Source organism: Myotis davidii, unplaced genomic scaffold, assembly GCF_000327345.1.
Source record: "Myotis davidii unplaced genomic scaffold, ASM32734v1 scaffold1115, whole genome shotgun sequence".
Lineage (NCBI taxonomy): Eukaryota > Metazoa > Chordata > Mammalia > Chiroptera > Vespertilionidae > Myotis > Myotis davidii.
Genome location: NW_006287910.1, coordinates 754,208 through 781,382, shown reverse-complemented (window position 1 = coordinate 781,382; position 27,175 = coordinate 754,208). Strand labels below are relative to the sequence as shown.

Sequence of the window (27,175 nt, the reverse complement as noted above, 5' to 3'; positions counted from 1 at the left end):
CAGGATCGAACCCAGGACCGTTTAGTCCACAGGCCCATGCTCTATCCACTGAGTTAAACCTGCTAGGGCTATCATTTAATTTAAAGTTTATTTTGTCTGGTGTAAGTGCTGCTACCCCAGCTTATTTTTTCCCTTTTTGTTTTATTTTCATGAAATATCTTTTCCCATCTTTTTTCTTTCAGTCTGTATGTGTCTTTTATCTGAAGGGAGTCTCTTATAGATGGCTTATGAAAGGTCTTGTTTTGTTATCCATTCAGCATCCATATATCTTTTGATTAGAACACTTAATCCATTTGCATTTAAAGTAATTGTTGATTGATATGTATTTATTAACATTTTTGTTATTTTTATTCTTAAAGAAGATGCTTTAACATTTCCTATAATGTTGATGGTAATGAACTCCTTCAATTTTTTATTGTCTGAAAAGCTCTTTATCTGTCCCTTGATACTAATGACAGCTTTGCAGAGCAGCATATTCTTGATTGTAGGTCATTGCTTTTGATCACTTAGAACACATCTTGCTAATTTCTGGCCTCCAGAGTTTCTGTTTTGAAATCAGCTGACCGTCTTATGGTAGTTCTCTTGAACGTAACTGTTTTCTCTTGCTGCTTTTAAGATTCTCTCTTTGTCTTTTGCTCTTGGCATTTTATTATGATGTGTCTTGGTGTGGTCCTCTTTGGATTCCTTTTGTTTGGGGTTCTCTGCCCTTCCTGGACTTATAAGTCTATTTCTTTCACCAGGTGGGGGAAGTTTTCTGTCATTATTTCTTCAAATAGGTATTCCCAATAAAAGAATAATCTAGTTTAGAGTATTCATTTCCTGTATAAACCATTTTTTAAAATAAAATTTTTAGTCTCTCTATAATGATAAATTTGTGTAATAGAGTTATTGCTGAAAGTTTTCTATATATAATAGAAACCTATGTCCCTTCCTCCTATTTCAGTCATAAAATACTTATATTTGTCTGTTTTGGGTATGCAAAGGTTTCGTATAAGGCCATATGATTCCCAGTGGGCAGATAAGGAAGATATTTAAAAAGTTATTATCAACTAGAAACAGGTCTGGCAATTTAGCTTTAAAGGGCCTGTATGAGGTATAATAGTTAGTTTAAGAAGAGACCTATGGAACTAGAAATATTTATGTATGTTTTTAAAACTATGAGTGTAACAGTAAAAGTGTAACAAGTCCACTTTCTTGTTTTTTAGGACTTAAATGAATTTAAGGAGATGACAACATCTGTTTTCCCCAAGTAAGCTTCCTTTCCAGATTTGTCTTTCATTTAAAATAGTCATCATGACATATGTAATACAAATAGGTGTATAGTAATTTTTTTGAATCCATTAGATCATGATTACAGTCCACTTCATATAAGCTGGGAAATCGTTTATTTAATAGCTCCAAGTTTGTAATGGTTTGCTTTTATAATTGACCAGAGGCCTGATGCACGAAATTTGTGCAAAGGGCTCTGCCCTCGCAGCCGCGGCAGCTTGCCTTGGCCCTTGTGGTGGCGACTTGCCTCAGCCCTCCCAGCCCCAACCTCGTCCGGAAGGTCATTTCGCTGTCTGGACTAATTAGGATATTACACTTTTATTATTATAGATGATTGGTTTTGTTATTTATTAATACTAGAATTTGAACTGAGTGAAATTAGCAATTCCATTTTTTTCCTCATCCCATGTCTTTTTAAAAAAAATTTTTTTTTTTATTGATTTCATAGAGGAAAGGAGAGGGAGAGAGAGAGATAGAAACATCAATGATGAGAGAGAATCATTGATTGGCTGCCTCCTGCATGTCCCCTACTGGGATCAAGCCTACAACCCGAGCATGTGCCCTTGGCCAGAATTGAACCCGGGACCCTTCATTCTGCAGGCCGGTGTTCTATTCACTGAGCCAAACTGGCTAGGTCTCATCCCATGTCTTGATGTCTGAAGAATTGGTGAAGTTTTCTTGAGTTGGCTTTTATCTTCCTGTTTGTTGGATGTACCTTGTCACAGTGAAGTGTCTAGTTGAGAGTATTCAGTTGAATATTGGATATAGTTGAATATATAGTTGGATATTGTCAACTATCCAGTTGAGAGTATTCTGTACTCTGTCAAGAACTATCTACCTAGAGTTTTTCCCCTCAATTTTCAGTCCGTGCCTTTACCTGTGTTTTCCACAATTAATATTGCATGCTAATTCTGATATGTCACATGTCTGATAGATCACATAGCGGTCATGTGGAGCCTACAGAGCAAGCCTCTGCATTTGAAGACCTGTTTGAAGAGGGACAGGAGAGGCAAAAAAGCAGTTTCTCTTATAGTCAGGATATTCCTGTCCTATTATCTAGTGTTCACACTTACGTGAAAAGAAACAGTTTTCATATTAGTCTCTCTCTGTTTTTGATTATTCCATTCACTGAAACAGAGTAGTAAGAGATAACTACAATAGTATAAATCTACCAAATGCAGATTTTGACCCTCCAAGAATTTATAGTGTACAAACCTGGGTAGTGGTGGTAGATAGTAACAACTTGGCAATGTTAAACCTGTAGCAGTATTTGAACCATGTAAAAACATATGAGGATATTTGACTTCTCCTTGAGGTTGATGTGGCCCATACCCTCTCAGGGTACAAGCAAATCCAGAACTTGTGCTCTGTGTATGGCAGAGTGTGGACTCTCCCACAGCCTCTTGATGAAGTTCCTGGGTAAGGAGACCAAGTTCCCAGTCTAACCTAGCAGGGATGCCAGCGCCAGGCTCACAATGCCTAATGTGCTTAATTTCCCTGTCCACTTTTAAGACAATAGGCTATTCATTTGAGTAAAATACATTTTGAACATTGATATACATTTTGTTTACCTTATTAAAAATTCTTTTGTTTTTAGGCTCTTGGATACTAAATTGATGGCCAGCACACAACCTTTTAAGGTATTTAAAAAATTTGAACAATATTTGAAATTCTCAAAATTGCTACTAAGAGCTTTGGAATTCTGGTCTATTTAAATGTTATTGTTAAAATCCATCTCCAAAAAAGAAAAAAGAGAAGAATGTAAAAGAAAAAAAGAATTGGCAAAAGACTAGAAATAAATATATCAAAATGTGAATAGCGGTTATCTTTGGGTGGTGGAATTGTATTTCCCCCCCTTTATTCTTTTTGAATGTAAGTTTTTAATATTAAGATATATAATGTAAAGGGAATGATATCAGCCTATGTAAAATGAATTTGATACATTATCAGATTTTTTTGCACATTTTATCTCAATAAAGTGTGTCAACTATTCCAAAAAAAAGAAAAAGATATATAATGTATTTTTGAATAGGTTACACAGGCACACACTTCTTCCTTTATTTTCCTTATTTTACATATGTTCTAATCAAGAAAATTCAGGTAAAGGTGCAATCCTTTACTACTTTGTGAAGTGACTTTATACAGCTGAGTGAAATGAATGTCAGCACAGTATAAGAACAAATATAGCTTTCTGGCCCAAGGTCTGTAAATGTTTAGCACATCTGCTTAAACTCTTTCATATGACTAAACCTTCTATATGCTGAAAATTAAACTTGCTGGTTTTCTTTCACATTGAATAAACGATGACTCCACGCTTGTGTTTCTTTAAAGAACACAAGGGGGCAGTATTTCTTTAATATATATTGTACTGAGATGATGAAGGCTTGTAATTCTCTGCTTGCTGGTTTGCAGGATATCATTAATAACACATCCCTTGCAGAATTGGAAAAGCGGTTAAAAGAGACACCTTTTAACCCTCCTAAAGTTGGTAAGAATACAAAATATAAAATGAAAATCCAAAACTTGTTGTGATAATTATGTATTAACTTATATTGTAGAAGAAAGGTGAAATTGCTCTAGAAACTACATTGTACATTTATAGATTTTGGCTAAGTTAACTTGCTTATGTCCTGTGTTGAATTCATGCTTCTTCAGTAAAAGTAATCTTCTAATCTTACATCTGTTTTATGTGCATGAATTTGGGTAGCCTGTTCTTTGAGAGGTTTAGCAATTAAACCTTCAGGGCTTTTTATTTCCTAGTGCTTGGAATTCTCCCAAAACGATGTGTCCTTTCTATGGTGCATTGTTTAAGCAGAGACAAAGAATAGGTGATTAATTGTCAGGACTAGAATGAAAATATCCTTTTTGTTTCAGAAAAGCCCAAGGTTTACAGATGAGAAAAGAGAGTCCTTTCCATCCTTTCCTCCTTCAGAGGTAGCTTTGGAATGGAGTAGGGAGGAATATTTCTCAGGCCAGAGATGTTTTGCCATCCTGGCTATGGCCCCAACCCAGGTAGGTGAGCCTTCCAGGTGTCACTTCCTTGGTTCCTGTTTGCCTAATTGTGCTGCTGATACTGTAATTAGTCTCCCATTAGCTATAATCTCTAAATTCTGAAGACATTGGTAATAAGACTAAGGATTCAGAAATAGACAATGACAGGTACTAAAGTAGCCAAGAATACAGTTATTTGCTTTCCTTTCTGGGTAATAGTTCAGAAAAGGAGTTAAGAAAAGGCGTGTGTGGCTCACTTGGTTGTCTGGTTCACCGAAAGGTTGCTGGTTGGATTCCCAGTCAGGGCACATGCCTGGATTGCAGGCTTAATCCCCAGTAAGGAGGGTGCAGAAGGCAGCCGTCAATATTTTGCTCTCACATCTATGGTTCTTTCTCTTTCTCCCTCTCCCTCCCATCCCCTCTAAAAGTCAATAAAAATCTTTAGGAAAAAACAAAGGGGTGGGTAAGGGGAAGGAAACCTGATGTTTTTCTGTAGCAATATAATGAAAATGATTTTGGAAATCTATGTTTCAGCTGATGGTAGAGTAGAGGCTATTAATTAGTTCGCTATTGTGTTATAAAAGATTTAAAAAATATATATTTTTATTGATTTTAGAGAAAGAGGAAGGGAGGGGGATAGAGAGATAGAAACATCAATGAGAAACATATGTTGGCTGCCTCCTTTACTCCCCCTACTGGAGATCAAGCCCACAACCTGGGCATGTGCCCTGACTAGGAATTGAACCGGTGACCCTTTGGTTCATGGATTGAGGCTCAACCATTGAGCCACACTGGCTGGGCTAATATTGTTATTATTTTTTAAATATTTTTATTGATTTTTTACAGAGAGGAAGGGAGAGAGATAGAGAGTTAGAAACATCGATGAGAGAGAAACATTTATCAGCTGCCTCCTGCACACTCCCTACTGGAGATGTGCCCGCAACCAAGGTACATGCCCTTGACCGGAATCAAACCCGGGACCTTTCAGTCTGCAGGCCGACACTCTATCCACTGAGCCAAACTGGTTACGGCTTTTAGTTGTATTTTTGAAGTGACTGTGCAAGGCAGCAATTTCCGGTGTTTACCTATGCCGCCATCTTGGTTTCTCTCCTGTTGTAACCTTTTTGATATTCATTTTCTGAATGGTTCTAGGAAATAATTATGAGTTATAGTTTTATCATATTTCCATATAATATTCTGATGTCTGGTAGAGAATTTACTCTAAAGCAGGTAGGTCACTCTTCTCAGACGATATCCTCTCAGCATCTATGTATATCCATGTGACAAAAGAATTATGTTATAAAATGGCCTATACTATGAAGTGGCCCCATGTTTCAAGGGCTGCATTACAGAAAGTTCTGAACCGTTTTTTGGAGTTAGTTGTGGTTTCATCTTTAGATCTGTAAGCTTGGCAACATAAGAAAGGGCAATATTGAATTGAGCTGTCAGTATTGATTGGAGTATTGCTTTTGGGAGGATTATCTACGGTATTAACAGATAATAATTAGTGAGTGTTTACCTTGTACCAAGCACTATATAAGGTCTTAGTTAGCTCTTTAGATCCTCACCAAAAAAGGGGGATTTTGATTATTATCTTCATTCTCCCAAAATGTAGGACCAGAGGCGAAGCCCAAGATCATATAGCAAATAAGTGGTGAGCAGAGATTCAAACTTAAACACAGTGGGGCTCCAGAGTCCATGCTTAAATCATTATTCTGAAAGTCCTGTTGTGTCCCAATGCTACCATTGTCTCTAAGAGTAGACACTCCTTTTTGTGACGGTGGAGAGAAATCAGAAGAGGAATCATTGTCATAAAGTGAGGCATGATTGTAAATAGCACTGACCGCTATGCAATGGAGAGGCCTGTGACTCTCTTTGATAACATAACTGAGGATTGCTCTAGCCTAGACAAAAGCCCTCATTTTCAGTGAGTCTGTTATCTCATATTATAAGGGCTTATGTGTAGAGAAATTAAGAAATTGTAGATTCACTGCAATTCCTATCAAAATATCAATGGTGTATTTTACAGAACTAGATCAAATAATCCAAAAGTTTATATGGAACCACAAAAGACCTTGAGTAGCCCCAGCAATCTTGAGAAAGACGAACAAAGTTGGGGGGTGCTTACTGGATATCAAACTATGTTACAAGGCTATAGTAATCAAAACAGTATGGTACTGGCATAAAAACAGACATATAGATCAATGGAACAGAATAGAGAGCCCAGAAAGAAACACATGCCTATAAGGTCATTTATATTTGACAAAGGAGGCAAGCACATACAATGGGGTAAAGACACCGTTTTAATAACTGGTGTTGGGAAAATTAGACAGGTATATGTAAAAAAAATGAAACTAGACCACCTTCTTATACCGTGTACAAGAATAAACTCAAAATACATTAAAAATTTGAATGTAAGACTTGAAACCTAGAACTCCTAGAAGAAAACATAGGCAGTAAAACCTCTGACATTTCTCTTAGCAATACTTGTTTTGATATGTCTTCTCAGACAAGGGAAACAAAATAAAAAAATGAGACTACATTAAACTAAAAGGGTTTGCACAGCAAAAGAAACCATCAGTAAAACAAAAAGACAACCCATGGAATGGGAGAACATATTCACCAATGATAGACCTGATATCTAACGTTTATAGAGAATTCATACAACTCAGTACCAAAAAATGAATAATTCCATTAACAATGGACAAAGGATCTGAATAGACACTTCTCCAAAGAGGACATACAAATAGTCAATAAACATATGAAAAGATGCTCAAGGTCACTAATCATCAGAGAAATAAAAATTAAATCCACAGTGAGATATCATTTCACAGCTGTCAGAATGGCTGTCAGCAATAAGTCAGCAAAAAAGTGTTGACAAGGATGTGGAGAAAAGGAAACCCTCGTGCACTGTTGATAGGAATGCAGATTGGTGCAGTTGCTATGGAAAACAATGTGGAGAGTCCTCAAAAAATTAAAAATGGAACTGTCTTACGACCCAGCAATTCCACTTCTGGGTATATATATATCCTAAGAATCCTGAAACACCAACCAGAAAGAATATATGCACCTCTGTGTTCATTACAAGTGTTATTTATAATAACCAAGATATGGAAGCAGTCCAAGTTCCCACCATTAGATGAGTGGATAAAAATCTGTGGTACATGTATAGTATATGATGAAATATTACTCAGCCATAAAAAAGAATGAAATCTTACCATTTGTGATAGCACGGATGAACCTAGGGAGTATTATGCTAAATGAAAAAGGTCAGTCAGAGAAAGACAGATACCATATGATTTCACTTATATGTGGAATCTTAAGAATAATATAAACAAACAAACAAAACAGAAACAGACTCCTAGAAACAGAGAACAGACAAATGGTTGCCAGAGGGGTGGGGCATGGAGGATTGGGTAAAAAAAGTGAAGGTATTAAGGAGTACAAGTTGGTAGTTAGAAATCAGTCATAGGAATGTAAACTATAGCATAGGGAATAGTCAATAATGTAATAACTATGTATGGTGCCAGGTGGGCACTGAAATATCAGGAGAAATACTTTGTAAAGTATACGGTTGTCTAACCACTGTGTTGTACACCTGAGACTGATAAAAATAATATGAATGTAAACTCTAATTGAAAAATAAAGTTAAAAAAAGTTTTTTAAATGCTTTTTTAGGATATTTCTATAGCACATCTAAATACAATTTGGATTTGGTAGGGCAATATACTTACCAGTCTTCATGATTTGTGATGTCCTTGGGAAAACTGTTTTTTCTTTTTTTTCTTTAGAAAGTGCAGAAGGTTTTCCAAGTTATGACACAGCTTCTGAACAGCTCCATGAGGCAGGCTATGATGCTTATATCACAGGACTGTGTTTCATCTCCATGACAAATTACCTAGGTATTCACTGTACATGTTTCTGTCAAACACAATGGTCTAGAGTGGATCTTACCTGTCTACTAGTTCCCTGGGATCCACTCACCCAGTTAGAAACGGGAGGGGATGGAGTTGGAGGAGATGGGGTTGGAGCAGATGGAGAGTACACAAGGAAGAACCATTGACTTGTACCTGTGGTATGGTACTTGCTCATATGAGTACTTTTTACCCTTGCTGACCCATACTGTTGATTTAAATATATTTTCGCCTGAATTTTCAGGCTTTGTCTACTTGACTATATATAACACTCTGCTTCTTTTCTTTATTAGGTTCTTTTCTTAGTCCTCCAAAAAATCATGTGTCTGCCAGATCAAAACTCATTGAACCCTTTATCAACAAGTAAGTAATCTGTGGGTCCCAAGGCCCACATTCTCTCGCTGTGGTATAGCCTAGTATCTGGAATGTCAATTAGGGATGATTGGGAGGTGTAGTGCATTTTTATTATTGTTATTGTTATTATTATCACTAGAGGCCCGATGCATGAAATTTGTGCAAGGGGCTCAGCCCTCACAGCCATGGTGGCTGCCTCAGCCCTCGCAGCTCTGGCTTTGCCTGGAAGGTCATCCGGAAGGATGTCCGGAAGGTCTTTCGGCTGTCTGGTCTAATGAGTATATTATGCTTTTATTATTATAGATTACTAGAGGCCTGCTGCATGAAAATTCATGCACTGGAGGAGAGATGGGGGTCCCTCAGCCCAGCCTGCACCAGTCCTTAGGGGATATCCTACTGACAACTTAGGCCCGCTCCCTGTGTGGAGCGGGTCTAAGCTGTAGTCTGGCCTCCCTCTGCGGGAGGTGACCTGGTGGGCTGATCAAGATCAGGGGATGGCGCCACCCCCATCACCCCTATGTGGCCTCCGCCCGGCCATTCTCTGTGGGATCGGCCCAGCGCCGCCCCCATCACCCCGCTGTGCCCAGACTGGTGGCCTCCCTCTACAGGAGGTGACCTGGCAGGCTCCCCAATTACCCTTCCGCCATGGCTGGTCACCACCGCTCCCCCCTCACCCCTCATCGCCGTCCCCTCCCTCTGCCTGCTGGCAAGTGCCTTGGCTGGCCAGACACCCCCTGCTCGCTGGCCCTGCCCCCCACTTACTGATTGTTCTGCCATTTGGTCGATTTGCATATTACACTTTTATTATATAGGATTATTTTTTGTTAATACTCACCTGGGGATATTTTTCCATTGATTTTTAAGAGTCTCATGCTCTACCCACTGAGCTAGCCGGGCACAGTTCCATTGATATTTATAGAGAGTGGAAGGGAGGGGGGAGACAGAGAGAAAAACATTGATGTAAGAAAGACACATTGATTGGTTGCCCTTTGCATGCCCCCAACCAGAGCAGGGATTGAGCCTGAAACTGAGGTACGTGCCCATGGCCGGAGTTGAACCTGGGACCCTTTAGTCCAGCAGTCGCCAACCTTTTGGACCTCGTGGACCACGGGTTGGTGACTGCTGCTTTAGTTTGTGGGCCAGTGCTCTATCCACTGAGCCAAACTGGCTAGGGCTGTAGTGCATATTTAGATGAAATGTTTCTCATTTCTGGTGACTGAGATGTTTTTTGAAAATAGAAATTGATCTTTTGGGAAATTATTTATTTATTAATAATATTTTTTTATTGATTTCAGAGAGGGAGAGGGAGAGAGAGAACAATGATAAGAAAGAATCATTGATCGGCTGGCTCCTGCACGCCCCGCACTGGGGATTGAGCCCCCAACCCTGGGCATATTCCCTCACTGGAATCAAACCGTGACTTCCTGGTTCATAGGTCTATGCCCAACCACTGAACCACACCAGCTGGGCTAATTTATTAAACATATTAGCTAAAAAAAAGAAAGGAAAGGAAAGACAACATTGCCAATGATAGTGCATCTCTTCTAAGCCAAAGAACTGGTGGTTTTGTGTTTAGATTACCTATAAGGGAGGCTGTGTGTGTGTGTTTGTGTGTGTGTATAGTGAGATCTAACTTACCCCTAACAAACTTTATATGTGAGATTATTATTTACGCTTGTATTGTTATCTGATTAAATATTGTTTCTAAGAAGGTGTTGGTTATACAAATGGCTTTTAAGATAATTTATGGAGCTTTGACTGCCATTATATCCTGAGCCCTCATCTAAATAGATCCAATGAAGTACAAGCTTGCTCATGTACCTTCATTGTTGGTACAGTGTGATTTAGGGAGAAGTGTAAGTTCAGAACATTCTCAAAGATCTCAAGATTATTACTTCAAAGTGCAGTTTGTGTTTTCTTGGCACAGTTGAGACTAAAGTTATGGATGTACTCCTCCAGCAGGCCACAGTTTGGCTCTGTTCCAGAGCCCTAAACCTTCATCTTTATTCCAGTTCTCTTGGCAGGGTTGGTTCTGGGAGATTCTGGGTGAGCCAGAGAGAACAAGTGATCACCACCGTGGGGGAAAATTATTTTGATATTGGGTTGGTTACATCATTTCCTTACATTTTGTGTAGCACTTTACAATTCTGTCTGCTTTATTGGGTAAGAGTACTGTCTCCTTAGAATGTCTGTATAAATACTAGTATTACAGTGCTTGTACTTAGGTGACATGCTGCAGAGACAGACGTTAATTCCAAACATCTGGATTGTTACAGGTTCAGAATTTGTGTAGTCTCAGGGAATTTTATCATGCTGTGGCTTCTTATTTTTTAATCTTTGTTCTTTTCTATGGAAGTTCAGAAGTAATTGTCTTTGATTTTCCAGACATCTTTCCAAGTGGACTGGGCAACAGTGTGGTGTATATTAGAAATTAAATTTCTATAAATAGTTGGAAAAATAATTCTGCTAACAATTGAATCCTTGCCATCTATCTTGATCTTATGGGTATTACAGGATTTTGTTTGCTCTTAACTCTTATTTTGGGGCAGTGCTTAGCTTTTTAAATCTTTGAAAGGGCAGCTTATGTCATAGGCTATTGAACCTATAGGTGACACTAAATATTGTTTGGATCATGATTATTCCTTACATTTTTATGTGCATGATGTTAAGTTCATAGTTCAACAATATTTTTCAAAATTTTCAACTGGGAGATATTTACTTATTTCCATTAAATAAACTTCTTATAAAATCAGGTGATAGGTATAAACTGGGTTAGATACAGGAAGCACCTACTTTATCAGTGATCTTTGTGACCAACATGCACTCAAAGTAAGCTCTGAATAAAAAGCTTAAGTAAGAGTTTATGCATTTCTAGATCAGTTTAATATCCTATATAATAAAATGCTAATATGCAAATCGACTAAATGGTGGAACGACTGGTGGAATGACTGGTCACTATGATGCGTACTGATCACCAGGGGGCAGACGCTCAATGCAGGAGCTGCCCCCTGGTGGTCAGTGCACTTGGAGCGCTGCTCAGCCAGAAGCCAGGCTCACAGCTGGCGAGCTCAGTGGTGGTGGTGGAAGCCTCTCCTGCCTCCGCTGCAGGTGGGTTGTATGGAGCGAGGGGTCCGGGACTGTGAGAGCTCTAGACTGCAGGAGGGATGTCTGACTGCCAGCTTAGGCCCGATCCCTCCGGCAGGCGGACATCCCCTGAGTGGTCCCAGAATGCGAGAGGGCACAGGCCAGGCTGAGGAACCCCTCTCCAGTGCACAAATTTCGTGCACCAGGCCTCTAGTTGCTAATAATCTGCAAGACCATTGCTCAAAAGAATTGGATGGTAAACACATAGCTTCACTTTAAATCAGGACATATTTCCATTCAGATTTCTTTTTCTAAAACCTAGATACAAAGTATCTGAAAATTCTTGCCTAATTTGAATTTTTTGCTTTATTTCCCCCATCTATAAAGGAGGAATACTTTCTTCATCTTTGAAGGAAAATAAAATTGCAGAGGTTTTTGAAATGAAAAATAAGAATTGGTTTAAAAAATATATATATTTTTATTGATATCACAGAGGAAGGGAGAGGGAGAGAGAGCTAGAAACATCAATGATGATAAAATATCATTGATTGGCTGCCTCCTGCACACCCCACACTGGGGATCCAGCCCTCACTCACCAGGGCATGTGCCCTGACTGGGAATTGAACTGCGACCTCCTCGTTCATAGGTCAATGCTCAATCACTGAGCCCTGCATTGGGCAGAACTGTTCTTATTATTCCATATTAGAAGAGCTTGGTCAAGTACAGTCAAACATTCTTAACTCATTTAGAAAGTAGAAAAAGTAGTTGCTTCTTTTGACACATTCTGTGTTAATATTGACCTCATTCTTACTTACATGCAGGTTTGATTTATTACATTTTTTCAAGATTACCCTTAAAAAATATGCAACAATTGTCATAAACATTATATTAAATGGTTGATTTTATAAAAATTAGTTACTTTTCTGAGGGTTTATATATTTTGGCATCAGGCTTTTCTCAGTGTACCTCATCCAAATATGCATAGTCCTAACATAAATTTGGAAGGACATTAAACTGCTCACGTATGCAAATAATTTGTTCCTCTGTTTCTCTGTTTTTACATGTAAAAAGTAAACCCAAAGGGGAAGTAACTCGACCTATTTCCACATTATCCTAAATTGGCATTTGACTGCAATAGGTATCACTTTGGGAGCTTCATTAAGTCAGCTCTTAAGAAATCCCAAGATACCTGGTGGTTGAGCAGTATGCAGAGACTGAATGTAATATAAGAGGTATTCTGTATTGTATTTGTCTACAGAACGTTCCAGGAGAATTTTGTATGGTACCATTTTGTCTCTTTCATGGTCTAGGTACCTCCCATATTTCTGCTTAGTTTGTTAGACTGAGAATGAAAGTCATAAGAGAGCTGAGTGATGGAAATCATGATCAGACCACTGCTAACGACAGGTTGTGTGGAATGCGCTCTTCGTTTAAGTTGTAGGCTCTCTGGTCAGGAAATGATTTACGTTATTTTATAATCTTGGTCAGTTTTAATCAATGAATAAAAACCAGACTTAGAGAAGATCCTTTGGTTAAATCCTTTTAAGCTTGGGAGAGCTAAAAATACTCTTTGCTTTTACTTTTATTGCACAACAGAAAGCACAAAATCAGACTTTTGTCTTGTGTTTTTTTAACAGTCATCTGTTCCTGAAAGACCCCTTGAACTCTCTTATGGATAACCTTTTCAAAGGTTTTTTGGGAAGGTTATTTTCCATTTACCTCAGTTCTTAGAAAGAGAAGGGAAATGACTAAGTCTCTAATTTTGGCTATTCTCTATAAGTAATAGAATTAAAAAGAAAGAATTGCGTGCAATTTACTATACATACAGGATGGCTGCCTTGTTCTTGACCAGCTTCTGAATCTGAATAGGATGCCTCTAGAAACCAAGGTCTTTCTGGGATGACCCTACCATATGTTCTTTCTAAGCTGCAGATGAAGAGAGAAACCATTAGAAAGGATGCTGTGCTCTTGGACAAATTGTTTCCTCCTTTGTAAAATGGGGATGACACTGTTCACCTCCCACAGAGATTACAAAGTTTGTATGAGATTCAAAAGAACTTTGATCGTTCTTACTGTTTTCCTATATATTGTTTTCCTTTCTTGACACATAAGAGAATTTAACATATTAGGAAATTTAAAAAAGTAGATGCAGTAGTGGGATGTGTTTTGTTTTTTTGTTCAGTGATACAGAAGAAAATATGTTATCACGTGGATATAAAATGGGAATACAGTGGCAGCAGATGTGGTGTTCACTTTTGCTTGTACCTACTGTTTAGTGTTTGCTTATGAAAAAAATCAGATGATGAAGTGAGTCAGATTGGTATATAGTGGAAGCAAGTTTGCTTTGATTTGGAGCATTTTAAAGTTTTATTATTAAAATGAATACAACAATTTATCGAGGGTAGTATAGGTATATATAACTGCCATAAGTATATAGAAAGGAGGAACCATTATGGTGCCTAAGATAAAGCACACCAATGTTTTGCCCTGTTTTCTCCATGGAAAGCAATCATGTTGGCAACAAGTTGTTTTTGACATGTGCATATGCTTCATATTTAACATCAGAGAGATTTTAAACTGAAGGATTATAGGAAAACAAAAAACTGAAGATCAGGGCTGTATAGTCATTCCTCAATATCCAAGGGGGATTGGTTCTAGGATCCCCTGCAGTTACCAAAATCCACAATGCTCAAGTCTCCTATATAAAAACTAGAAGCCTGCTGCACAAAAATTCATGCACTTGGGGGATCCTTCAGCCCAGCCTGTGCCCTCTCGCAGTCCGGGACCCCTCGGGGGATGTCTGACTAACAGCTTAGGCTCGCTCCCAAGCTGTTAGTCGGACATCCTTAGCACTTCTGCGGTGCACATCATAGCGACCAGTTGTTTCCTGTACTTCCACAGTTAGGGTCAATTTACATTTCACACTTTTATTATATAGGATGGTGTAGTATTTACGTATAATTAGTGCATATTCACCCATATACCTTGTTATGTCTAGATTACTTATGATATCTAATACAATGTAAATGCTATTTAAATAGTTGTTATATTGTATTGTTTAGGGAATAATGACAAGAAAAAAAAATTTATATAGTAGGCCTGACCACATAGTACATGTCAGCAACAACATAATGTTAAGAAAAATTATTTTTTATTTGTGATTGGTTGAATCCATAGAAGGCCAACTGCACCTCCTTTCTCCCCAGCCCTTTCACTGTTAGTGGACTGAACAACTCTTACTTGTCCCATTTACTAGCAACTTGCCATTCATGTTTCACTGCATGGTATGCCAGGTCACATGCCAGTCAGTAGCAGGTTGTCAGTAGGCCACGTGTCTGGAAGAGCAGACTACTTGTCTCTCAGGAGGGTGGTCCCTGATCACTTGGAAGGTGGCTCTCACTGAATCTTCTCTTGTGCTGCCTGCCCCTCCTCAGAGGAACAAGAGGATGAGGCTAAACTGTTCTGATTCCCAGTGTTTCTGTTGTTTTTTAGCATCCTGGGTGATGGACTGAATGTGTTTTTACTGATACAATGTTTAGGTCGGGTATCTGAACAAGTAGGTCCATAGTTTTAAGTGTTACAATAACCCTCCCCCTATGCCCAGCACACACATAGGACTTCCAACTCCAAATGTAAGCATGAGCTGTAGCACAGTTTGCACATTTTCTTAAGAGATAATGCTGGAATCTTTGAAAGATTTCTTTTTCTCTCAGCCTGAGCAGTAATTATAATAGATGTTAACTTTGACCACTAGATTGTGGTAGGCTGATTTCCTCTGACATTTTCTAATCTTATTTTTAGGCCCTGCAGAAGTTGCCTCTGTATAACACTTAATTTAACATTTTTATTTGATGTAATTTGATATGGTTCATTTGATGGAGACTGTTCAAATGAGCTGCTGGTTTTCTCTTTTGTTTCCCCTTTCTTCTCCCTCCCTCTTGTTTCTAGTGGTGTATCTCTGTTTAAGAGAGGACAAGAATTGGCTTCAGGACAAATGTCGGGTAATGCTCTATTTGTCAAAACATCAAGTTGACTGGATTGAAAATTGTATGCTCCCTGCTGAGTGAATTTAAGATAACTGATGGCACAGTAACTCCCTGCTAGCCAGTGGTTGCCCTTTGATTTTACACAAGAGCTTTAGTAAGCAAAATAAATGAGCTTATTTTGTGAGAGATGTCTGCACACTTCCTACCTTAGATGATGAAATTAGTTTTTTATAGCACATAAATATGTATAATGATGAACCCTTGCATACAAGGTTCTTATGAAGTGCTTTTACTGCTGTGCCCTGAAGGAAATACCAAGACCATTTGCAAGTACAGTGGAGCTGACAGTCATTAAAGGTTTCAATTTTCTTTTGGAAGGCTTGGGACTTGGGGTGAACTACAAATTAATTCACTGCTTCAATTGTGTTGAGATTAGATTTTCTACAACATTTCTGTATCCCAGTATAGTGTTATGAGAGGAGTGCAATTTTCCTTGGACATCTTTTTTTTTTTTTTAGATAGAAGCTTTTTAGGAAGAAAAGTATAGTCTTGAAGAAAGCAGATGAACAAATGCAAATTGTTACTCATTGAATGAAATACTGAGTTTCTAGGAAGAAGAATGAAGAGGTTAGGGCAGCCGTGGGCAAACTACGGCTCACGGGCCGGATCCGGCCAGTTTGAAATAAATAAAACTAAAAAAAAAAAAGACTGTACCCTTTTATGTAATGATGTTTACTTTGAATTTATATTAGTTCACACAAACACTCCATCCATGCTTTTGTTCCTGCCCTCCGGTCCAGTTTAAGAGCCCATTGTGGCCCTCGAGTCAAAAAGTTTGCCCACCCCTGGGTTAGGGGCTTGCGGTTTCTCCTTTTTTGCTAAGGAAAGAGACCAGAACAAACACTGTGTTTCTTAATTATGACATGTTTTAACATTAGAAGTCCTTCTAAATCTTTCAGGCCTGTGTATATGTGTACAAATCTGACATTACATAAAATAAGTCCCTATATGCAGATACCTCTATGTCTTGCTCAACCCTGAGACAAACCTATTTGCTAGTTTTCCTGATGGTGATCATGGTGTGTGGGGCAGGTGTGACTGGAAAGGCTAATGCTCAGGTAGCCCAGATAGCAGCTCTTCCTATGTTACAAATATGGGAAGTTTGTCCTTTTGATCTGTGATAACATAGCTCTCTTCAGTGCCTGTTCTCATTGCCTTGAAAATTCAGTCTACTTAAAGCTCCTTCTCTTGTATCTAGGTTCTGCTCATCACATGAAGCCATAATTTAATCAGCCCCAAAGCATTACAAAAATTGTTTCTGAGATCTTTACTTATATATTGAGCTCATGCTTCATTTTTATACACTAGGGCCGTGGTTGGCAAACTGTGGCTCGCGAGCCACATGCGGCTCTTTGGCCCCTTGAGTGTGGCTCTTCCAGAAAATGCCACGTGCGGGCACTCACGTACAGTGCAATTAAAACTTCATGGCCCATGTGCAGAAGTAGGTATTTTGTGGAAGAGCCAGTATTTTGTGGAAGAGCCACACTCAAGGGGCCAAAGAGCCGCATGTGGCTTGCGAGCCGCGGCTTGCTGAGCCGCAGTTTGCTGACCACTGCACTAGGGGGTTGGATTTGGGTAGTGATTCAGGACTAAAACCTGACTTGTCCCTAGATGCTCCTGCACATGGAAGCTTTGGACATTGTTCAGGTTAAATGCCAAATGTGAGTGGGGTACCTCTCCCACATAGCATTGGAAAGCATGCTGCTGCAAGAGCAAAATTAAATATTTTCTTTTATTTCTGAATAGAATCATGGATTTTTTCCATAGATTTGGTAATGCAGAATTTTAAAGAACTTTAATGACCTTTTCAGTTCCCTGAGATCTGAGCCTCTTGGACATAGTATTCCTGAATCACCATCAGGAATTTTGCATGTATTTTTGAATATCACTTTTGTGGTTTTTGTTTTCTTGAGCTCAGCTGCATAAAATGGGTTAATACTGGCATTGTTTTGCAATCTGATTTTATTCGTGGACATCCAGGGAGTGGTTCAGATAAGCTGGTGTCATCAAAGGATAACCTTTGATCTTGTGTACTTCTTAAAACAGCCTAATGTGTTTTGTGGTTACCAGAATCTGTGTCTGAAACTTGTTGGTAAGGTTGGAGAATTTTGATAAATTTTAGAGGTGTCTGATGCTTTGTTTGCCAGTCTTCAGTGCTGCATTATTGGCTCAAGTTTAATGTTGGAGGTGTTCATTTGTGGCCAATTTACAGAAACAGGTTGGACTTTTGCCAGTGAGTTGCCAAGAAAGTAGTATAAGTAGTCTTTTATTCTTTCTTCTTAAAAATGAGAAAAATAGCCCTAGCCGATTTGGCTCAGTGGATGGAGCGTTGGCCTGCGAACTGAAAGGTCCCAGGTTCGATTCCGGTCAGGGGCATGTACCTTGGTTGCGGGCACATCCCCAGTGGGAGGTGTGCAGGAGGCAGCTGATCGATGTTTCTCTCTCATCGATGTTTCTGACTCTCTGTCCCTCTCCCTTCCTCTCTGTAAAAAAATCAATAAAATATATACTCCAAAGAAGACAACACTCTTATGGATATTGAAAGTTTGATTATGATTAAGCTTAGCATAGATTCTTAAGATTAGTTGGAGGGGGTTTAGCTTTATTGAGGTATAGTTGATATATAAAATTATACACATTAAAGCATACAGTTTGATGGGTTTGGATACGTTTCAGCCATGAAACATCACCCCAAAACTTTCCTGTGCCCTTTTTTTTAAAAAAATATAAAGATAGCCCTAGCCGATTTGGCTCAGTGGATGGAGCGTTGGCCTGCGAACTGAAAGGTCCCAGGTTCGATTCCGGTCAGGGGCATGTACCTTGGTTGCGGGCACATCCCCAGTGGGAGGTGTGCAGGAGGCAGCTGATCGATGTTTCTCTCTCATCGATGTTTCTGACTCTCTGTCCCTCTCCCTTCCTCTCTGTAAAAAATCAATAAAAATATATTAAAAAAAATTAAAAAAATGAGAAAAATAGCTGCCAGAACAGTAACTTCCCCCAGTTTACTTCTTGCATAGAACCTAGTTTCTTGCTATAGTTGACCTGGTTTCAGGAAGTAGTAGAAGCCTTATATTATTGCTTTCCTGGACTTTGAGGTAGTCCTTGGTATATATTTTAATAGTTTTGTGTTTTTCTAAGCCAAAAACATTTAATATAAAAAAATCATTAACACTAATACTTTTTTTGGAGAAGTTGGCCCAAATTACCTAGGCATTAATGACAATTAACCATACAACCTTGAACATACTCTTTTCTTATTAACTAGTGATTCTCAATCCTCAGAGTTTCTGAGGCAATAGGATTAGGTGTGGTCTAGGAATTTGCATTTCTATCAAGTTCCCAGGTGATGTCGCTGTTGCTTTTCTGGGGAACCACATTTGGATAAGGGCTCATGGTTCTAAGGGCTCAAGGCCCCTACGAAGTTTTATATCTGAAATGAAATATTTTTGTGAATAGTGAGCTTTCTTACTCAGTCAGGGTCACAGTATCATACTTCCTTGGTCGGAAAAGAATGTTAGCAGGTGACTTTCAGTGAGAGCCATTCAGCTTATCAGCAACAGAGGTGACTCTGGAGATAAAGGTGTTGGACATAGCCTACACTGTGTAGCCTATTAAGAGGCTGAGCTCAAGTTACCCTGTCTGCTTTATCCTTGGATCTTTCCAGACATGTTTGAAAGCCGAGATAAACAGCATCACCAGATGTATAATCATAGAATGTATAAAAAAACTGACAAATGCCAAAAGGGTTAAAATTTGCTTTATGGCAGCGGTTCTCAAACCTGTGGGTCGCGACCCTTTTGGCGGTCAAACGACCCTTTCACAGGAGCCACCTAAGACCATCCTGCATATCAGATATTTACATTATGATTCATAACAGTAGCAACATTACCGTTATGAAGTAGCAACGAAAATAATTTTTTAAAAATATATTTTATTGATTTTTTTACAGAGAGGAAGGGAGAGGGATAGAGAGTTAGAAACATGGATGAGAGAGAAACATTGATCAGCTGCCTACTGCACACCCACTACTGGGGATGTGCCCGCAACCATGTGCCCTTGACCGGGAATCGAACCCGGGACCCTTCAGTCCGCAGGCCGACGCTCTATCCATTGAGCCACACTGGTCAGGGCACAAAAATAATTTTATGGTTGGGTCACAACATGAGGAACTGTATTTAAAGGGCCAGAAGGTTGAGAACCACTGTTTTATGGCATCTGGAATGTCAACTTGAGTTATATAGTTTATTAGGATAAACTTCTGGTATAAATTTGGCTGTTGTATCAAATGGGAATTTTAATTTTAGTCTTTGACAGAGTCGGTGTCAATCCTTTAAAGAAGAAGTGCTAAAATATGGTTCATCAGAAAGTTTACGGGAATGTGGCGAGACTCCCGCATGGTCTTAAATGTCTTCACCCAATTATAGCCATATTAAATCTTTACTAAAATAGAGAAAATGTTTCATGAAAGTGTTGGGCCAAGTGCCTTTTTGAAATTTCCCAAAGAAAGGCCTTCTAGGAGAAATTGCTCTTCAATGCAATTCACAGTGAAGGGGCATCCTTTCAAATATTTATTAGCATTTCTGCTTTTCCAGTGCATTTCCTCACATGTTAAAATGAAAACTGCCTAGTGCAGCGATTCATATGTGAAGTATTTTATCAAATCATGCCAGGGAGTCAGTGTAGGCCTTTTGACAGCCAGTTTGTATGAGGCATTCATATAATCAAATGTTTTAATTTCACTTTAAAAGGGCATGGATGTTACCTGTGCAGTGGCTTGCAAATAGCCCTGAGTAAGGGGATGGAAGGCCATTGGAGAGTTTACTTTGGTTCAGTTCCACAGATGCTGAGCTACAGTTTTAGAGTCGGTTTTCCAATTGCATGGCTCTCTCCAGCGGCACTGTCTGCCAAGTCACACACAGAGTTGGTTTTCGTGTTCTTCCAGGGTTTGAAGCTATTCATTTCTCTCTAAAGCCCAGACACGAAGGTGGAAGCCTACGGGAAGAGTGAGAAGTGCTATTAATAATTCATTTGAAAAGGGCTTCTATTTAGTTAAAGTATCAAGTAAGCAACCAAGATAGTATAGGCTTAACTAACTTAAAAAAAATATTTTGAGTATTTTAGCTGAGAATCAGTTTTACTTGTTTTAATGAGAGATGATATTTCAAAGTTAGATGAAATTTTAGAAAACAAATAGCCTGTATATTGCTTGATAAAAGATAACTTTTTTAATTTTTCAATTACAGTTGACATTCAACATTATTTTATGTTAGTTTCAGGTATATTGAATAGTGGTTGGACAATTCTATAATTTACAAAGTGATCTCCCTGATAGTTCTAATATCTACCTGGCATTAAATATAGCTACTAGAGGCCCAGTGCACAAAACTTGTGCACGGGTAGGGTCCCTAGGCCTGGCCGGTGATCAGGGCTAATTGGGGCCTTCTGGCTGCTGGCTGGGGCTTTCCTTCATTCCACGCCGCCCACCTGGTGGTCAGTGCACGTCATAGCGAGCGATCGAACTCCCAGTTGAACTCCTGAGGGGACACTTTGCATATTAGCCTTTTTTATATATAGATTACAATATATTCCCTATGTTGTACTTTATATCCCCGTGACTATTTTGTAACTACCAATTTGTACTTTTTCACCCAGCCACCTACCCTGCCTCCCATCTCGAAACTTCGTTTTATCTCTGTATCTGTTTATTTTGTTCTTTAGATTTCATATACAGTGAAATCATATGGTATTTGTCTTTCTCTGACTTACTTCACTTAGCATAATACCCTCTAGATCAGTGGTTCTCAACCTTCCTAATGCTGCGACCCTTTAATACAGTTCTTCATGTTATGGTGACCCCCAACCATAAAATTATTTTCGTTGCTACTTCATAACTATAATTTTGCTACTGTTATGAATCGTAATGTAAATATCTGATATACAGGATGTATTTTCATTGTTACAAATTGAACATAAAGCATAGTGATTAATCACAAAAACAATATGTATTATATATATATTCCCCTCCTTCACAATAGGTGAGGTGGTACACAGGATGCATAATATTGATTCAGTTGGCTCTTCCAGCTGGGCTTTCTCTAAGAAAGTCTCTAGTTATTTACCCTGGGCCTCTCACTTCTGGTAGCCTTTATTATTATTTTTTTTAAGTTTAAAAATAATAGTAAAATAATTTTGAAAAACAGAGTTCAGTTTCACAAAACCATTGGCTTTTTTTCTTGGGATGGAGGTATTTTTCATTTTTGCTTTAATGACATAAATATTTTACCAAGCTGTAATTGCAGTATAAACTTGTGTGCTTATTTAAAACTTGAAATTGTATCACAATTTTTTATGTTGCGAAGTTTTCAAATGTTATTTTGAGTTTATTTTGATTGTTTAATGTTCTGTTGAAATGATGAACTATAATTTATCACCCCCACATATTATTAAATCTTGAGGTTGATTTTGATTATTGGTGTATCTGGCAGTATAGCCAGGAACATTTTGTTGGTTGAAATTAGGGTAAAAAAAAATTATTTTTACAGTACTTGATATGTCTTGTTAACTTTTAAAATAAAGTATTTTTGATTTGGCTTTTAGAATTTCGGGACCATTGCTCAAGTTACTAAATGGAGAATTTAAAGTTATCTATAATACTAAAAGGGTAATATGCTAATTAGACCATATGTCTTTCCTGAAGCTGGGGGGGATGGGGGAGTAGTCAGGGGCAGGGAGGGGGGCAGCCTGGGGAAGCCAGACTGGGTTCCAGGTGCCCGGAGGAGGGAAGCTTGGGTCCTGGGTGCTGGAAGGAAGCCGGTGCCTGCAGCCGGGGGAAGGAAGGCCTACTCTTGCATGAATTTTTGTGCATCGGGCCTCTAGTATGAAGCATAAAAGTACTTCTAACTGAGCTTTCTAACTGAGGAATATCTTTCCAGGTTCTGGTTGGCAGTAGTAAGAATAGCTACTTCCGAGAGAACCGCCCATGTGTTAGGTGCTTTATATGCTTTATTGTCTATTGGCATTGCAATATTAATTAAATTGGGTAAAATAGCTATCAGAACCAGAATAGTATACTTGAGCTTAAATTAGTGCACTCAAAATAAATTTTGTTTCTTAGCCATAGGATTTGGTTTATTGTAGGCTAGGCAGCAAGTTTTCAAACCACAGAGTACCATGACTTCTTTTTTTTCTAGTGTTAATGGATCAGTGTTATTCAGACTGATGGTTCCATTTGTAAACTGGATCATGCCTTGCTTGGCTTTTGAATGTCTGCTAATAAAATGCCTTAATTGTGGGTCAGTGAAGCCAAACTAATTGCTTGTTGGGCACTTGGATTGCCTTTTTAATTTGCTGTATAATGCAGTCTCTACCAGAAGTACACAATATATCATTATCTAAATAAAACTCATTAAAATCATCTCACATACAACAGAATGTCTGATGTTTTGTCCATAATCTTACAAATAAGAGAAAATTGAGTGGCATTAGAGACTTGTAATTTACAAGTACTCTTTTTAAGCGCCTTTGTTTCCATTTTGAAGTTATACATAAAATGACTGCAATGGTTTATGTCAGTGTGATAGTTTTCTGTAAAAAAGACATCTCTGCTGTTATTCTTAATTCACAGAACAGCAACTAGAGGGGTAACCTCTACAATTTAGGGAACAATTGCTTATTGGTTGGTAAGATGTTTAGCACTAAAATATTGGTTTTCTTTCGTTTTCTCTGGACTGACAGGCAGCTTTATAAGGACTTTCTTTAGATCCTGCTTACTAATTCCATTCATTTAACGGCCACTGAGTGCTAGGAACTGTTGTAGGTGTTGGGGATACCCGAGGTTCATTTTTTTTTTTAATATGATAAATATTTAGCCGTAGAGAAAAATTGTTGAAATGAATCCTAAGAGCTTTTAAGATGATTTTTAAAACAGAATAATTTGATTAAGAAATTTCTAAAATATTTAATAGATGCCTTTTTTAAAAAAAATATTAATTTGTTCATTACCTTTCTTTTTGTAGGTTATTTCTAATGAGAGTCATGGATATTCCCTATCTAAACTTGGAAGGCCCAGACTGTAAGTGAAATTTATTTTCTTATGCATCTGCACATTTAAGTATGTGGTCTGGAAGGGATAATAGGAAAAGTATGCCTGAAGAAAGAGCTTTATCACTTAAAAAAAGGCAGTGATTTTTGTGGTTGATATGGATAGTATGCTTAAGTTAATGGAACCCTTGAGCCTTGATTAACTCATCTTTTTACTTACATTTTCCAGTTTATGCGTAAGTTGAATTAAAAATATATCACCATAATTTTGTTTCAGAACTCTAAATTTATAATTTCATATAAATGCATAGTAGATTTTAAGACGTGTTATCTATATCAGTAATAGTAAGTTCTCTATTTTATAATTATTGGAGTACTGTATATTTTAGTTTAGTAGGTGATTTTGTTATTGAAAACCTTGGAAAGCTAATATATTTGGGAGGTGGTTGCTTCTTCTTCTGATTAATCTGTACTCTATCCACATTGCCCCATTGTTCTTTTCCAAGCCTTTGGTTGTTGGTCTTAATATGTACTACAGGGAAATAGAATGGGTAAACTATACTTGATGATATGCGCTCCATATTAGATTTACATTTTAACCTGTCATTCTCATAAAAGTTTGGCAAGGTAAATATCGTCATTCCCAATTTATAACCATGATTATTTAGAGTGGTTAGTTCTCTTGCTTGGAGTTGCACAGTTTAGTGGTGGGTCTGGTATTAAAACAGAATTTTGACTTAGGATTGCCTTTACTTAAACACAATTAGCCCATTTAATTTGAACACTGTGGTGTGTGTTTTAGCTAATAAACATGTAGACAACTAGATTAAAAGGAGAAAGTTAAATGTTTAGTGAAACTTCTCAAAGCGAGAAGCTGTTTTTTTTTTCTTTAAATAATTTTCACAGGAACTTCATGAGCAAAGATGTTTCTGCATAGAATTTTTATTATTGTGGGTTCTATAAAATATCAGAGCCTGATGTCTAGGTTAAGATGGCAGAGTACTGTCGTTCCTAAGAATGCTTTTAGGAGTTGTCTGATAATTAGGAGGCATTCATAATCCCCAAGTTAGTGTGGACTTAGAGAACCCTTGATATATAGTTCACTTTTCAGCTATCAGCCTTTTATCAAAAATTTGTCTTGTAGTACAACCTAAACGTGATCATGTTCTCCATGTGACATTCCCCAAAGAATGGAAAACCAGTGACCTTTACCAGCTTTTTAGTGCCTTTGGTAAGTAACTCACAAGTGTAGATGTCCTTTTAACACTTTGCTCGTCTTTTGGTCGAGGTGATCAGAGGTATTCGGGGGCATAAGAGAATATTCATATGAATGGCTCAATGGTTGAGCATAGACCTATGAACTAGGAAGTCAGGGTTCAATTCCAGGTCAGGGCACATGCCTGGGTTATGGGCTTGATCCCCAGTGGGGAGCATGAAAGAGGCAGCCCATCAATGATTTTCTGTCATCATTGATGTTTCTATCTCTCCCTCTCCTTTCCTCTCTGAAATTAACAAAACTATATTAAAAAAACAAAAATATTTGAGGTTTATTAAAAGATGATAAAGTAATTATATATTTTAGCATTTAGAGTAAAAAGCAGATCCAAAGTAGGATTCCTGTATAACTAAAATTATTTTTTTACAAACTTCGTATAGAAACTGGACTGAAAAGAAATATCATACTAGTATCACTGAATGTTTTAGATAGGATTTTTTTCTTTATGCTTTCTGTATTTTCTAAAATAAGTATATATTAGCTTTTTAAAAAATATGTATTTTATTGATTTTTTCACAGAGAGGAAGGGAGAGGGATAGAGAGCCAGAAACATCGATGAGAGAGAGACATCGATCAGCTGCCTCCTGCACACCCCCTACTGGGGATGTGCCCGCAACCATGTTCTTAACCGGAATCGAACCTGGAACCCTTCAGTCTGCAGGCCAACGCCCCATCCACTGAGCCAAACCGGTCAGGGCTATATTAGCTTTTTAAGTAAAATCTTTACATACTTAAATTTTAGAAAAGTAAGTGAAAGCAGGCATATTTTTGGAAAGTTATCCTAATCTTTGCAGATAATCTACATGTCTTCTAAAATTCTAATTCTGCTTTTAAACTTAAATACAGGTATAGAAATGCAGTTGAATTTCACAGCTCATTTCTTTTGAAAGCTTTTGATGTTGTTTCTCATCTTTTATTGTTACGTTCTTATCTCCGAATAGTCAAACTTTAATTGGCTAACTTAAGTAGAACGTTCTGAGTAAATTAAAAAAAAATTTTAATTAAAGAAAATTACTTTGTGATATTGGATAAGTAACCCCTCTGTATCTTTGTTTCCTCATCGGAACTGATGATGATGGTGATGACGATGATGATGATAAAATAATAATAATGCCACCCATTTCATAGACATGTCACGGGGATTAAATGAGCTAATCCATGGAAGGCATTTAGAATAGTATGTGGCATATAGTAACTACTTAATAAATGTTAGCGATTATTATTTACTAGAGGCCCGATGCATGAAATTTATGCAAGGGGCTCAGCCCTCTCAGCCCCAGTCGTTCCGCTATTCTGCAGTCTGGTCTAATTAGCATATTACGCTTTTATTATTATAGATGTCAAAGACAGCATACTGGATAGAGAGGCAACAGAATAATAGTGACTTTCTAATTAAGTCATTATGGCACCTCATTGTGCAGCAGGAAGTGGGAGTTTTATCCTATGATAGTAAAATAAACTAGTTTCCTAGCCTTCGAAAATTTAGTTGGAATTAAAACAGTTTTTCATTGCTAAATTCCAGTGTGTTTACCCTTTTTTGTTATTGTTGTTAATCCTTACCCAAAGATATTTTTCCATTGATTTTTAGAGAGAGTGGGAGGGGAAGAGACAGAGAAACATAAATGGTTGCCTCCTGCACGCACCCCGACCAGGCCCCAAGATTGAGCCTGCAACCCAGGTTCATGCTTGGGGATCATGCCCTTGACTGGAATCTAGCCCAAGACCTTTCAGTCTTACTGAGCCAAACAGGCTAGGGCTGTTTACCCGTTTTTTTAAATTTCAGTTTTCGGTATTTTTTCAAAGAGTTGTAGCATAATAATTAGATCTCTGATTTTCTCTTCAGTTTTCTGCCATTTCCTAGTCCATTCCTCTTTCCTTCTCCTCAGTGCTCTCCTATATTCCATTCTGTTTACACTTAGCCATTCTTGAAGATTAGTCTCTGTGAAAATCATTTTGTTTTACTATACTGCTTTCTGCCCCTCTCTGTGTTTTTTTTCGTCTCTGTTAGACTGTCTTGTTTTCTCTGTCTGACACCTCCTTTTCCTTTTCCTTTATTCTGTTATCTGTTTTCTTTACCTGGCTTGAGATCAAATTGACTTTTTCTTATTTTTTGCTACATTGATTCATTTCATGTTTCCCATTCGTAATTTTCAAAGTTTGTGTCTCTGAAAAGAAATTGTTGTGTTTTTTAACTTGTGTGG

General features: G+C 38.0%; 1 protein-coding gene across 3 annotated transcripts in view; it reads left to right on the top strand.

The window, feature by feature from the left end:
- Positions 1 to 27,175, top strand: part of PARN (poly(A)-specific ribonuclease) — a 159,353-nt gene that overhangs the window by 38,154 nt on the left and 94,024 nt on the right. For all 3 annotated transcript variants that reach the window (XM_015561299.1, XM_006759673.2, XM_006759674.2), the window contains exons 14-20: positions 1,206 to 1,249; positions 2,867 to 2,909; positions 3,682 to 3,757; positions 8,052 to 8,162; positions 8,468 to 8,537; positions 23,674 to 23,729; positions 24,843 to 24,929. In XM_015561299.1, coding sequence (XP_015416785.1) covers positions 1,206 to 1,249; positions 2,867 to 2,909; positions 3,682 to 3,757; positions 8,052 to 8,162; positions 8,468 to 8,537; positions 23,674 to 23,729; positions 24,843 to 24,929 — 487 coding nt within the window. The remainder of the gene's footprint in view (positions 1 to 1,205; positions 1,250 to 2,866; positions 2,910 to 3,681; positions 3,758 to 8,051; positions 8,163 to 8,467; positions 8,538 to 23,673; positions 23,730 to 24,842; positions 24,930 to 27,175) is intronic.